General features: G+C 37.4%; 2 protein-coding genes across 6 annotated transcripts in view; one reads left to right on the plus strand and one right to left on the minus strand.

The window, feature by feature from the left end:
* Positions 1 to 12,353, plus strand: part of nrap (nebulin-related anchoring protein) — a 29,321-nt gene extending 16,968 nt beyond the window's left edge. For all 3 annotated transcript variants that reach the window (XM_032573539.1, XM_032573538.1, XM_032573540.1), the window contains 19 exons: positions 90 to 243; positions 328 to 432; positions 1,722 to 1,820; positions 2,654 to 2,758; positions 2,844 to 2,951; positions 3,849 to 3,962; positions 4,040 to 4,237; positions 5,373 to 5,477; positions 5,891 to 5,989; positions 6,085 to 6,189; positions 6,274 to 6,381; positions 7,281 to 7,592; positions 7,682 to 7,786; positions 8,583 to 8,681; positions 8,763 to 8,867; positions 8,960 to 9,067; positions 10,027 to 10,338; positions 11,446 to 11,601; positions 11,679 to 12,353. In XM_032573539.1, coding sequence (XP_032429430.1) covers positions 90 to 243; positions 328 to 432; positions 1,722 to 1,820; positions 2,654 to 2,758; positions 2,844 to 2,951; positions 3,849 to 3,962; positions 4,040 to 4,237; positions 5,373 to 5,477; positions 5,891 to 5,989; positions 6,085 to 6,189; positions 6,274 to 6,381; positions 7,281 to 7,592; positions 7,682 to 7,786; positions 8,583 to 8,681; positions 8,763 to 8,867; positions 8,960 to 9,067; positions 10,027 to 10,338; positions 11,446 to 11,601; positions 11,679 to 11,948 — 2,767 coding nt within the window. In that variant the 3' untranslated portion in view covers positions 11,949 to 12,353. The remainder of the gene's footprint in view (positions 1 to 89; positions 244 to 327; positions 433 to 1,721; positions 1,821 to 2,653; positions 2,759 to 2,843; positions 2,952 to 3,848; positions 3,963 to 4,039; positions 4,238 to 5,372; positions 5,478 to 5,890; positions 5,990 to 6,084; positions 6,190 to 6,273; positions 6,382 to 7,280; positions 7,593 to 7,681; positions 7,787 to 8,582; positions 8,682 to 8,762; positions 8,868 to 8,959; positions 9,068 to 10,026; positions 10,339 to 11,445; positions 11,602 to 11,678) is intronic.
* Positions 12,354 to 13,616: 1,263 nt separating this feature from the next.
* The window catches only part of dnmbp (dynamin binding protein), a 67,266-nt gene continuing 66,585 nt past the window's right edge, over positions 13,617 to 14,297 (minus strand). For all 3 annotated transcript variants that reach the window (XM_032573541.1, XM_032573542.1, XM_032573543.1), the window contains one exon: positions 13,617 to 13,991. In XM_032573541.1, the coding sequence (XP_032429432.1) occupies positions 13,803 to 13,991 (189 nt within the window). In that variant the 3' untranslated portion in view covers positions 13,617 to 13,802. The remainder of the gene's footprint in view (positions 13,992 to 14,297) is intronic.

The raw sequence follows: 14,297 nt of genomic DNA on the forward strand, positions 1-14,297 counted from the left end.
GAATGAATCGATCTTTTTTAAATGAGAATGACCTCAAGGGCAAAAAGTCAGTGTAATGCCAGGATTTTAAACGTCAACCTTCCCCACAGCGTGTCTCTGGATATGCTGAACATCAGCCATGCGAAGAAGGCTCAAGACCTGGCCACGGATACGAAATACAGGACGTTCCTCCATGAATACACCACGCTGCCGACGGACATCAACGTGGCCTGGGCTAAGAAGGCCTACGATTTACAGAGTGATGTAAGCCTCCCCCGAAAACAACCAATTAATCTTTCATTTAAATCTGAAATAATTAACCTGATTGTTTGTTTTCATTGTGTTTAGAAACAGTACAGATCGGACCTGAACTGGATGAAAGGTGTCGGCTGGGAGGCCTCAAAATCTCTGGACGTTCAGCAGGCGAAGAAAGCTTCAGATCTGGCCAGTGAGGTAATCTCAAAATAGATTATATATCAGAGATTAAACTGAAAAAAATTACTTAAACTTGACAGTCCAAAGCTCTAAAAATGGAGAAATACTACAGATTTTATTCCCAACAACCTTCAATAAATATTATTAATCGGATTATCCTTCTTGGTCGTTTAATCCTTTTAAATAAAAACACCCAATAAGTACAGGAAGAACTTTTTTATAGAGCAGACTTGAGCGACAGTCCTCTATTTATAACCTTGTTACAGGGGGATTTATTTAAAGGTCACTCCTGTCATGATTACCAACATGATACGCTGAAATGACACCCAGAACAAAATTTAAGAGATTATTATTAATATTATTAAAAAACTGTTTCGTTCTCGCTGGAACGGTTCGCAGCTGAGTGTGAAGCGGCCGGGATGAGGATCAGTGCCTCCAAATCCGAGGCCATGGTATTGAGCCGGAAAAGGGTAGAGTGCCTTCTCCGGGTCAGGGGGGGTGTCCTGCTCCAAGTGGAGGAGTTCAAGTATCTCGGGATCTTGTTCACGAATGGGGGAAGAAGGAAGCGGGAGGTTGACAGGCGGATTGGCGCAGCATCTGCCGTCAAGCGGGCGCTGTACCGGTCCGTCATGGTGAAAAGAGAGCTGAGCCAAAAAGCAAAGCTCACGATTTACCGGTCGATCTACGTTCCCACCCTCATCTATGGTCATGAGCTTTGGGTCATGACCGAAAGAACGAGATCGCGGATACAAGCAGCCGAAATGGGTTTTCTCCGTAGGGTGGCTGGGCTCTCCCTTAGAGATAGTGTGAGAAGCTCAGTCATCCGGGAGGGACTCAGAGTAGAGCCGCTGCTCCTTCACATCGAGAGGAGCCAGTTGAGGTGGCTCGGGCATCTGGTCAGGATGCCTCCTGGACGCCTCCCTGGTGAGGTGTTCCCGGCACGTCCCACCGGGAGGAGGCCCCGGGGAAGACCCAGGACACGCTGGAGGGACTATGTCTCTCGGCTGGCCTGGGAACGCCTCGGGATTCCCCCGGAGGAGCTGGAACAAGTGGCCGGGGAGAGGGAAGTCTGGGCCTCCCTTCTGAAGCTGCTACCCCCGCGACCCGACCCCGGATAAGCGGAAGAAAATGGATGGATGGATGTTTCATTTATGTTGATACAACAGCAACATCAGCTGTGTGATCGTTTTTTATATTTGCAGTTTTTCAGATTGTGATGAGTGCCCCCTCTACTGGCCATATGACATTTGTGCACTTCCAGTTTTATTCTTTGCCTCATCTGTACAAATTGGGGGTTTTTTCTGCAGAAAAAGTACCGTCAGGATGTGAGCTCTCTGAAGTTCACCAGTGTTGAAGACACTCCAGAGATGAATCAGGCCAAACTCAGCAACAAACTGGCTATTGATGTAAGTTTAGCTACAACAAATATCAATATTATGTCTTTACAGTCAAATCCAGATATTTATATAGACTATATAAAAAGAAGAATTCTACAGAATGCCATTTGTAAATTTACACAGTCAATTTGTTTTATTTGGCCCTGCATTAAAAGAAAAATGTTCATATTTCATTTATAAATGTCAGTTTCAACTAAATATTTAATTATCAAGCTGAATATTTAGTTTAAAAAACAAATATTTAACTAAAGACTAAATATGTAGTTAAACTAAAAATGTTCAGCAAACATCTAGTTGGGACCAACTTCTGCGATGTGCAGAAGATGGGGAAAAAACACGCACAATAATATTTTTTTAATCTTAAATTTTTCATCATAATTTTTGTTTCCTGTTTTTCAAATTTTTTTAGATATGAAACAAAAAAAATAATATTACAATTATTTAAAATAAATATAATAACACATATACTGTACATTATAATATGTATTGATATACCTGTATATATTATGAAATCTAGGGCCGCCAGGTGTGTGGAATATGGGGGAAAACATGCAAAATAATATTTTTAAATCTTAAATTTGTCATCAGAATTTTTGGTTCCTATTTTTCAATATTTTTTAAATATAAAACACAAAATAATTTACATTATTTTAAATAAATATAATAATACACATATTTCATAGACAGTGTCAAGTGCTGTTGAGGTAAATGTAATATTATCCTCTCGCTACAAATAACCACACAAAGGATTTATTTTGTAGTTTCAACACTCATGCAGACTGAAATCTGGTTTCCTGCAGTAATGTTCGTCGTCCTGTTTTGTTTGTTTTTTGTTTTTGCAGAGATTGTACAGAGAGAAGGGAGAAAACATAAAGCACAATTACACAGTGAGTGAAGAGCTGCCAGAGTTGGTGCAAGCAAGAATCAATGCCAGAAACATCAGTGAGGTAAAGCTTTGTTTTTTAGTCTGCTTATTGATCTCATTCTTATGTTTTCATGAGTTGGTTTCTCATGATACTTTTACACTTATAGAGTCAATACAAGGAATCTTGGACAAAGTTACGCGACGGCGGCTACAAGCTGCGTCTGGACGCAATTCCTTTCCAGTCTGCCAAAGCGTCTGCAGACATCCTCAGTGATGTGAGACCCTGTTCAACCACACAGTCTTACTCTGGAAATCATTGGTGTGACACCCAATATTAAATGTTCAAGAAAGAGTTTGAAAAGTTGAAAATTTGCTAGAAAAAACTCTAAAATTTTGAAATCAAAACATTTTCAAGAAAAGAACCTGAAAGTTTCCAAGTTTGAAAAGTTGAAAATTTGCTTGAAAAAAGAAAAATTTTGAGATCAATGTCAGAAATTCTCAAGGAAAAATTTGGAAATTTCTGAGTTTGAAAAGTCAAAAAAGTTGCCAGAAAAAAAAAAAAATTTTAATCAATTTCTGAAATTTTCTAAGGAAAACATGGAAATGTCTGAATTTGAAAAGTTAAAATTTACTTGAAAAAAATCTGAAATTTTGAGATTAATCTAAGAAACCTTCAAGAAAAAATGTTGAAATTTCTGAGTTTGAAAAGTCAAAAAATAGCTAGAAACACCCTAAAAGTTTGAAATCAATCTCTGAAAATTTCAAGAACAAACCTGGGAACTTCAAAATGGGAAAAGTGGAAAACTTACTAGAAAAAAACCTAAAAATGTTTTATATTAACCTAAAAATGTCTAGAAAAGTTTTTTGAAAATTTTCAAATTCAAAAGTTTTTTTTAATTTTTAGAAAAAAATTCCAGCAAATTTTTGACTTTCAAACTCAGAAATGTTCATGTTTTTTTCTTAAAAGTTTTTGAGATTAATCTCCAATTATTATTATTCCTTTATTATTGCTTATTTCATTTAATCAATACTCAAAAATTTCAGATCAATGGAAAAGTTTGAGTTAGATGTACTCAAAAACAAGAATATGTTAACTTCAATTAAGTTCAATCACACACAGAAAGTTTTACTGTGGAAATAATTTGTGTGACACACAAACTGGTTGATTTCAGGTAAAATACAGAGAAGAATTTGAGAAGAGCAAAGGGAAGATGATTGGACTGAAGGGGCTGCAGGACGACTTGAACATTGCGCATTCGGTTCACGCCAGCAAGCTACAGAGTGATGTGAGTGCTTATGCCCTGGTGTTTATCTAGAAATAAGCAATTAGAAATTACATTTATGAATTCTGTTTTGAATTTAGATTAAGTATAAGAAGGAGTCAGCAAATCAGCTCTCAAAATTCCACCTGCCTATGGATATGGTTGAGGTTGCTCACGCTAAAAAGGCGCAGTCTTTGGTCAGCGATCACGACTACCGGCTGTCTCTGCATCACTACACATCGCTGCCCGATGACATGAAGGTGCAGGCTGCCAAGAGAGCGTACCAACTGCAGAGTGAGGTGAGACGAACTTCAGAAACTCCTCTATCTACACAGCTTCAGCACCAACAACAAACTTTACTCAAAGCTACTGGACCAGTCATCTTTATCAGAAATGGTTTAAATTGGTTGAGGCAAGAATTACACTGATAAGTAACAGCAACTACCTAAAAAAAACTCAGCTGCTCATAGTTTCTCTACAGCAGCGTATCAGGGCCATTCGAGATAGAAAAAAGGAGTACTGCATTTCTGCCTAAAAAATCTGACAGTTTTAGATCAATATCAGAAATTTTCAAGATAAAAACTTGGAAATCTCTGACTTTGAAAAGTCAAAAGAATTGCAAGAAAAAAATTAGAATTTTTTTTATTAATTTCAGAAATTTTCAAGAAAGAATGGAAATTTGAGAGTTTGAAAAGTCAAAAATTGCAAGAAAAAACTCTAAAAGTTTGAAATCAAACTGAAATTTTCTAAGAAAAACATGGAAATTTGAAAAGTTTAAAATTTGCTTGAAAAAATCTGAAATTTTGAGATTAATATAAATTTAAAATCATGGCAATTTCTGAGTTTGAAAAGTCAGAAATGCTAGAAGAAACTCTTAAATCTTGAGATTAATATCAGAATTTTTTAAGAAAAATACTTTGGAATTTCAGAGTTTGAAAAATAATAATAAATGCTAGAAAAAAAACTCTAAAATTGTGAGATTCTAGAAAAAATTCTAGAAAAAAATTGGAAATATTCCAAAGTCAAAAGTTTTTAAACTTTTGGAAACAATTTTCTAGCAAATGTTTGACTTTTCAAACTCAGAAATGTCCATGTTTTTTTCCTTGAAAATTTCTGAGATTAATCTCCATTTATTATTATTCCATTATTATTCCAGCAATAGTTAAAAAAATTTAAATCAATCCAAAATTTTGAGTCAGATGTACTCAAAAAACAAGAATATGTTCCATTAATTAAATGTTTATGTTGTACAATCAAAAGAATAGCTCAAAGATAAATATAACATCAAGACTCCTGATAAGGGTATGTAAACTTCTGACTGGACCTGTATTCTTTCATGTTTCTCAGTCATCCTGTAAGAAATCAAAATGTTGAAATAGACATGCAAACGTTTCCCCTGTGTGTGTAAAATTAAAGAAAAGTGTCTGTCCACAGAGAATGTATCGCTCTGACTTGAACTACCTGCGAGGCGCCGCCTGGATCGCTACCGGAGCTCTGCAGATTGAGGAGTCCAAGAGAGCCACAGACCTCATCAGTGATGTAAGATGTCTTCTTTGATTTTTATCTGTTTTCTTCTTATCACTTTTATCACAGTGCTGTGGAAAACGATCTATATCTCCTCTTTTTTATCTTTTATTTTTCATATCGTCAAACAGAATTAAATATCAAATTTCTCCCTCTACTTTGCTCCTGCTCTGCATCCAGGAAGCCTCCTTTTCAAAGACTATTTGAGATGCTAATCATCACCATTAATAAACTAAATCATTTTAGCAAAAGTCCATTTTCTTTCAAAAACTGCATTTCGTGTTTTCCCAGAAAAATCATTTTCCCCAGCCGTGTCCACAAGAAAGCCTACAGATTTTTAAATATTTAATATTTACATCCATTGATTTGGGAAGAATTTAAATGATTTTGCTCCAGAGAGGCAATAAAATGTCTGTTTTCTGCCACAGAAAAAGTACCGACAGCAGCCGTACAAATTCAGGCACACTTCCGTTGCCGACTCCCCAGATATCATCCACGCTAAACTCAGCGGACAAATCGCAAATGAAGTGAGTCAGGAACTCTAATGATACACTTTTACTATGTCTTCTGTAGATTTTATAACATGCAACATAATATATATATATATTTATTTTTTTCTCAGCGTCTGTACAAAGAAAAGGGCATAAACGACCAGCACAGCTACACTATTACAACTGAGCGACCTGAAATTACACAAGCAAAGATAAACGCCTCCAACTTCAGCGAGGTACGACAATTTAAGCTGCTCACCGAAATAAAATTACTATCAAAGATTGTTTTATTTATTTTCTGTGCGCTACATTTGCTGCAGGTAAAGTACAGAGAGTCCTGGCATACGCTGCGAGCTCAAGGCTACAAGCTCACCATGCAGGACATCCCCTTCCAGGCCGCCAAGAACTCCACAGGCTTCGCCAGCGACGTAAGCAGAACGGGAGGATTGACTCAACTGCAGATTAAATTAGGGCTGCACATCGATTAAAAAATATTAACTAGATTAATCACACTGTAGCTCTGTGATTTACAACAGCAAATTATGGTTATTATAACCAGAAAAAGAAAGGAAGAGTAAATGTTTACCAAAAAACTCAGAAATTTTCTAGAGTAAACAAGGAAAATTTATGAGTTTGAAAAGTGAAAAATTTGCTAGAAAAAACTCACAAATGTTAAGATAAGTTTCGGAAATTTGTAATTAATTTGGAAATTTGAGTTTCAAAAGTCAAAAATTTTCGACTCTATAAACTCAGAAAATTTCCAAGTTATTCTCCAGGAAATGTCTGGTATTAATCTAAAAGTTTTTTAAAAATCTTCTTGCAAATTTTTGACTTGGAGCTCAGGAATTTCCTTGTTTTTTCTTAGAAATTTCTGAATTTAGAGAATAATCTCAGAAACTTTCGAGTATTTTTCTAGGAAATGTTTGACTTTTCAATCTCAGAACTTAAGCTTTTTTTTGTTAGAATTTTTTTTTCTCATAAATTTTCAACTTTTGGAGCTCAGAAATGTCCTTGTTTTTTCTAGAAACATTCAGAAATTATTTTCAAAATGTCAGTTTTTTGGCAGAAATTAACTCGATTTTTTTTTTTTGTTGCTTTTTGTAATGGCTCTAATACGTCGCTGTAAAACAGCCTGACTCGTCGCTCATCTTTTTCACTCACGTTTGCAACTTTGCACTGTCGGAACGCAGTACAGGTCAAAATAGGTGATGTTTAATGTGTCTCTGCATTATGTAACAGAAACACATTAAACTTTTTAGAGTAATCGCTTGAGCTAACCCGTTAACGAAGCAGGCCCAGGAAATCAACCTAACTCGTGTCTCTGCAGTACCAATATAAGCACAACCACCTGCTGGAGAAGGGGAAACACATCGGCGTCAGGAGCGTCACAGAGGACCCCCACCTGCTGCACTGCCTGCAGGCCGGCCGGCTGGCCAGCAACCAGGAGTACCGCCGGGATGCGCTGTCCGCCAGCGGCCGGTACCACCTGACCCCGGATATGATCCACCTGGTGGCGGCTAAGAACGCGCAGGCGCTGGCCAGCGATCAGGACTACAGGACAAAGCTGCACGAATACACGGTGCTTCCTGATGACATGAAGGTGAAATGGGCCAAAAAGGCTTACAACCTGCAGAGTGAGGTGAGGAATAAAGACTAGGGAAGTAAAGGAAGATGATGTAACACTGACACACAACTTGATTTATGTGTGTTTTACTGTTTCATGCATAGAAACAATACAAATCCGACCTGAGTTTTATGAAAGGAGTGGCCTGGGACGGAGTGGGAACGCCGCAGCTGGAGGCGGCTAAGAAGGCAGGAGAACTCATAAGTGACGTGAGTATTTGGAAAAAACATATACTAGAAAATAATCTCACTCTAATAATAATAATTAACTTTAGTTTATTTCTAGCCTGTAAGACAAGCAATTAAAAACAAAATGTACACACAGAACAAACAACGAAGCTAAATAATGCAATAAAAGTAATTTAAAACAAAAAGAAATTTATATAAAGTTGAATAATAGATGCATCTTAAGTCTGGATTTTAATACTATGAAGAGTAGAAAATAATAATTATACTCATTTGTATTGTGTTTCAATTGAGATTTTCACCAATATTTTCATGTAAAGTCATAATAAAATAATTTTAAATACTTAAGGAAACATTTAATTGTTTGTATTTTCTTGCTTCAGTCACATAATATTTAGTTTATTTATAAAAATAAGCAGAACCAAAAGAAGCAACTTTCAGTTTCTGAGAACAAACTTCCAGAAAACTGCAAAACAGCCAAAACACTGATGAGTTCCTATAAATCAAGCCTGTTTAAAACTGCATTTGATTAATAATAACTTGAACTTTGATCAATATATTTGATGTGTATTTGCTTGACTATTTTGACGAAATCAAATTTTTATTGCTTGTTTCATAATTTGATCTGAAATTCGCTAAACAATTAAACTTCACTTATTTATGTAGCAATTTCCACTGAAAACGTTTCACAATAAAGCAACAAAAAAAAGGCAGGTTAAAAATAAAACATTATTCAAATCAATAAGATGGAGGAGGAAAGAAAAATAACAAATCAAACGAAATAAAACCTTGTGATGTGATTTTATTTTTCCTCCTGCAGAAGAAATATCGCCAGCTGCCGGACAGAATCAAGTTTACATCAGTGGCCGACTCTCCTGACATCGTCCACGCTAAGACCAGCTACCAGCAGTGCAGCGAGGTAGAAAGAAGAAAAATCACGCATTAAGTATATATTTTAATTGTTCCTTTAGCTGCTTATGTCTCTCATTGTGTATTGCAGAGACTGTACAAGTCTGGGAAGAACGACGAGATGCATAAATACACCTTACACCCAGACGATCCCGACTTCATCAGAGCGAAGATCAATGCTCAGCAGATTAGCGATGTAAGACACTCTTAGTGAAGCAAATATATGCAGATAATTCCCCTTTATCATCCTATTATAAGATTCTTCTTCTTCTTTTTTCCACTGTAAAGAAAGTTTACAAGGCCTCTGGAGAGCAGGTGAAGACATCAGGCTATGACCTGAGGCTGGATGCGATCCCCTTCCAAACAGCCAAGGCCTCCAGAGACATCGCCAGCGATGTAGGTTTGGTCCGGAAGTTATGGACACGTTGCATGTAATTATTTACATCTGGAAATTTCCCTCATGCGCACAACGCCCGAGGGAAAAAGGACGATTCTTTTACTTGCCATCCAAAGTCGCACTATTACAGTAGAACGACTCCCTTAACTAAATGGAACCTGGGGTTGTTATTATTAATTTAGCGCAGTGTGCCACAGTAAAGCGAAAGATAACTCCGAAAACAACTCAAAAGAACCATTTCCTTGCTATTTGTGTCAGCTGCGCTACAAAAAGACATGTTGCCATAGCAACAACGCCAATGTATGTTTCAGGATTTAATACGCAAACATTTTCTAAACAAAGAACAGAAAGATCAGTCCGATACAGTTTTATGTTTTTATAATTGATGTTTATTTTTGCGATTATTAATAAGTGATCGCCTTGGCAGATTAGCTACCGCTGCTATTAGCTAAGCTAACACAGCTGTGGTTGATTAGCTAATGTACACACCTGCCCTGCTGACGATCTGTTAGAGAGTTGGTGTGTAGGTCGCCTTTTTTTAAAAATTTTAACTGATTTGAAACACACCAAATTCCACAGCACATCTACATGTTAAGGTTGTCAAAGTCAAGCTAGCATAGCTGACCTACTTCCCTCGCTCTCACTATTTTTTTTAATTAAAACCTTTTACTGACCTTGTTATCTAGTAGTTGTAGTGTTCACAGTTAGTAGCAATGCACTGCGTCTGTTTTTCTTTTATGTATCACACATACAGTACATATAAGATTTAACGCATTATGTTGATAAAAAACATAAACTCGTGGTAGCTAAAACCAGTGGTAGTCATCGTCAGCAGGCAGGTTTTCATGCAGTGTCTACTAAATGTAGAGTCATCTGATCAAAAATTACTTGTGCGTTCCTTGTTATACAGTAGAATATCTTGATGTCTAATTTAAATTTAATTAACTTTTGCTCACAGTTCCATTACAAGGAGTCCCACCTGAAGCAGAAGGGCCAGCAGGTGGGGCTGCGCTGCGTGGAGGACGACCCAAAGATGGTCCACTCCCTGGCTGCCAGCAAGCTTCAGAGCAACCTGGAGTACAAGCGTCAGTCCAAGGAGGAGCGCGCCCGCTACAACATCCGGGTGGACCAGCCCGAGTTCCTGCTGGCTAAGAAGAGTCAGGCCCAGGCCAGCGACGTCACCTACCGCCGCAAACTCCACGACTACACCTGCGACCCCGAGCAGCTCACCGTCAAGCACGCCAAGCAGGCCTACAAGCTGCAGAGCGATGTAAGACGCCTGAGTTTTAAAACTACTCAGTTTGAAACTGGATCTAAAAGTTTCATAACAAAGACTGCTCTGGATCGAACCTTGGTACTAGGTACTTTCCTGAAACTTACTGGGTACTTTCCTGAAACTTACTGGGTACTTTCCTGAAACTTACTGGGTACTTTCCTGAAACTTTCTGGGTACTTTCCTGAAGCTTACTGGGTACTTTCCTGAAACTTACTGGGTACTTTCCTGAAACTTACTGGGTACTTTATTGAAACTTACTAGGTACTTTCCTGAAACTTACTAGGTACTTTCCTGAAGCTTACTGGGTACTTTCCTGAAGCTTACTGGGTACTTTCCTGAAACTTACTAGGTACTTTCCTGAAACTTACTAGGTACTTTATTGAAACTTACTAGGTACTTTCCTGAAACTTACTAGGTACTTTCCTGAAACTTACTAGGTACTTTCCTGAAACTTACTAGGTACTTTCCTGAAACTTACTAGGTACTTTCCTGAAGCTTACTGGATACTTTCCTGAAACTTACTAGGTACTTTCTTGAAACTTACCGGGTACTTTCCTGAAACTTACCGGGTACTTTCCTGACCTGGTGGACTACTAATACTACACTAAACTTACTGGGTACTTACCTGAAACTCAAGAGGACCTTTTCGGAAACTTGTCAGGAACCAGCCTGGAGATTAATTGGTACTTTCATGAAAGTTACCAAGTGCGTTCGTGAAGATTATTAGATACTTTCCTAACCCAGACAGAATACTTTCATGAAACTTACCAGTCACTTTTTAGAAACTTAACTGGGAATCACCAGGTACTTTCCTGAAACTGCCTGAGTACTTTCCTAAACATACTGGATTATTTTCATGACTTACAAGGTACTTTCTTCAAATTTCTTCAAATTTGTAAAAATTTCTACATTTCTATTTTTTTCTGTCCAGCTGGGATGCTTAATGTACATTCATAAGAAATAATTTTAACTTTTTTGATTTTAGCAAATGGCTGCAATGAAACAGAGTGAAAAGTTTGAAGGGGTGTAAATACTTTCCATTATATACAGACATTGGTAGGTGTCTATTAAAGATGTTTTTTTCATTTTGTTTTTCACCAGGTGAATTACAAGTCTGACCTGAATTGGATCAGAGGAGTAGGTTGGACCCCTCCTGGCTCCCATAAGGCCGAGCTCGCCCGCCGGGCTGCAGAACTGGGCCTAGCTGAGGGGGTTACCACTGATGAGGCGATTGCAAAGTACCAGCATATGATGATGGTGAGAAACGCTGCTAAAGATAAAAGCAAAAGACAATAAATGCTTCATTTAACCTTCTCTCCGTTTCCACCTTTCAGTTGCACCACCAGCAGCAGGTGGAGCAACAGCAGCAACAGCAAGAGACCGCAGAGCAGCTGGAGACGAGCGAGGAGATCCAGAAAGGCATCAACATGGACGCCATGGAGGTCCTTCACGTCAAGAGGAAGAAGACGGTCCAGAAAAAGTCTTCCACCGTCACGACTTCATTCAGATCCATGGAGAAGAAATCCTCCTCGTCTTCCTCAGCAGCTGCCATCCAGAGCACGGTGAAAACAAACGTCTCCAGTAAAGCTCTAGAAAATGCATAGATTTTATTTTAAGTGTTTATAAGATTAATAATGTGGGATTATTTTTAAAAAGAAGAAGATTAAGTATGTTGAAGCAGGGCCGGATTTATGTTTGCTAAAGGGTTACAGTATGTGTTGAACAGAAGGCATTTAGAGTTAAGGATGTGGAGTTAAAGTTTGTGCTTTAGTTAAGATGGAAAAGAAATAATATTGTATGTTTAGTGAGCAACAAATGCTGCACAAAAACCTTGATAGAAGCTTAAGTTTGATCATGTAAGAGAAGAACAAACCTGAAATAAACGTCACATTTCTGTCTGGCAGGTTCAGCTTTGTGAGTTTGTAACGATGTTTTCTGTAACTCAAAGCTGGGCTGAGAGTAAACGCTTGCTTTTATTGATGACCGCAATAAAGGTTTTTCATCGCAAACGGAGCAACGTTTTCTTTTTAACTCGGTGCAGATTTAAACAACCAACACAAGTTAATTTAGCAATCCAGCAAATGCATTTATGAACCACCTCAAATAAGTAACTAGAAAGCAGGGAATGATAGATGGGAAAAAGGACAGATGGAAAGAAGAAAAAATCAAGGACAAGAAAATTTTAGACAAGTTGGAAGAGAAATTGGCTAAAAAAAGGACAAAAATGGAAGAGTGGAGAGGGACAAGGAAAGGAAATACTTTGCAAGATTTGTGTTTTTGCAGTGCACTGAAATCAAATTTAATACTTATCCAAAGCGTGCATGAACTCTGGGTATTGAATACAGAATCTAATTTTATTAGATAAAATTTAATAAAAATCACTGAATAATAACCAGATCTGGTTATTTGTGATGTTGGGTTCTGTAAACAAAAATCAATTTTCCCAAAATCTACCCAACAATGTTAGTTTAAGTCAAGACACAAGCTTGTTCATCTGAGCAGTATTTTACTCAAACATTTTACTTTGGGCACCAAACCATAAGTCTCTATATACAGCTTTATTTGGCCCAAAATATACACGTTAATCAGACCACGACATTCCTTCCAGGAAGATGCAGCTGAGTTCAAAACCACAGTTTGCAAACTCTTCAGTTTTACAGGGTTTTTTTTAACGCCACACAAAACTCCAAGCTGTTGATTGTTCTGCAGAAACCCCAAACATGAGGTCAAAAAAAGGTCATCATTTTATGTTTCTGCACTGTAACAGAGGCGCCAAAATAACCCAAAACGTTCCCATTTCAATCCTCCGATGTTTTACGTCAACATCGACTGTCCTCAGCGTCAGAGAATGTGGAAATTCAGAAGTTTTTATCTGGAAACCGAAGGTCACACTGCAAAAAAAACAACATTTTACCAAGTATTCTTGGTTAGTTTCTACTGCAAATATCTTGAAATAAGAAAAAACAAGCTTTTTAGGAAGATATAAAGGCTTGTTTTGAATAAATAATTCCTTACTGGTTCCATTGGCAGATTATTTCACTCATAAAACATTTTTCACAGAATTTTATTTATCTGCCAATGGAACAAATACATTTTCATTAATATTAAGGAATTATTTACTTTAAAAACAAGCCTCTATATCTTGCTTAGTTAGTTTCTCTTATTTCAAGTGAACTAAGATATTTGAACTAGAATCTAAACCAAAATTACTTGGTAAAAGTTTGTGTTTTTGCAGCACAAAGTGTACCTTCTACTTCGTAAAAAAACATCTTAAAAAAAAAAAGTATATAAATACAGGTGAATAAAAATGTCAGGAGTGTGAGTTTGCAGCACTAGTCCTCCACATCAAACCCCATGAAAACAGTTTCAGAATAAATTACAGCAAAATGCTCGTTTTGTTCTGTTTTCGTCCGGGAAGTTCTCAAGGTCGAAGTGTCCTTGGCGAGGGAAGATGGCGTTCATGTGTACTCGGACTTGCGGATGTAGTTGGAAGGCACGTATCCTCGTCTTCCTCCGTCGGCTTCCCCCAGCCACCATTCGCTGTTTCCGTTCAGGTCCTGGAACTCCAGGATGCGCAGCCGCTCGTTAGCGGAGATGCTCATCTCGTTAGCGCAGCGGGCGTTGAAGGAGTACAGCGCGTAGTAAATCTGAAAAAACAAAACAAAAAAAAAGGTCATTTAATGTTCTTTTATATCAACTATCGGCAGATTTATTAACGTTAGAAATTCCTGAGGAGTAATTTCTTCCTAAAGTATTTTTTAAATAGTTTTTGTCACATTACAAACATAAATTTAAAAAATATTTTATTAGGATTTTATGAAATTGACTGTACTAAAGTAGCATTTATGAGATATTATTTATTTTTTCTGAAAACATCAGAGATGAATGACAAATCGGAAACACTGATTGTAAAGGAAAGGAGTTGGAGACCTTTCATGTGTTATAATGGCCTA

The sequence above is a fragment of the Xiphophorus hellerii genome, chromosome 10 (assembly GCF_003331165.1).
Source record: "Xiphophorus hellerii strain 12219 chromosome 10, Xiphophorus_hellerii-4.1, whole genome shotgun sequence".
Classification (NCBI taxonomy): Eukaryota; Metazoa; Chordata; class Actinopteri; order Cyprinodontiformes; family Poeciliidae; genus Xiphophorus; species Xiphophorus hellerii.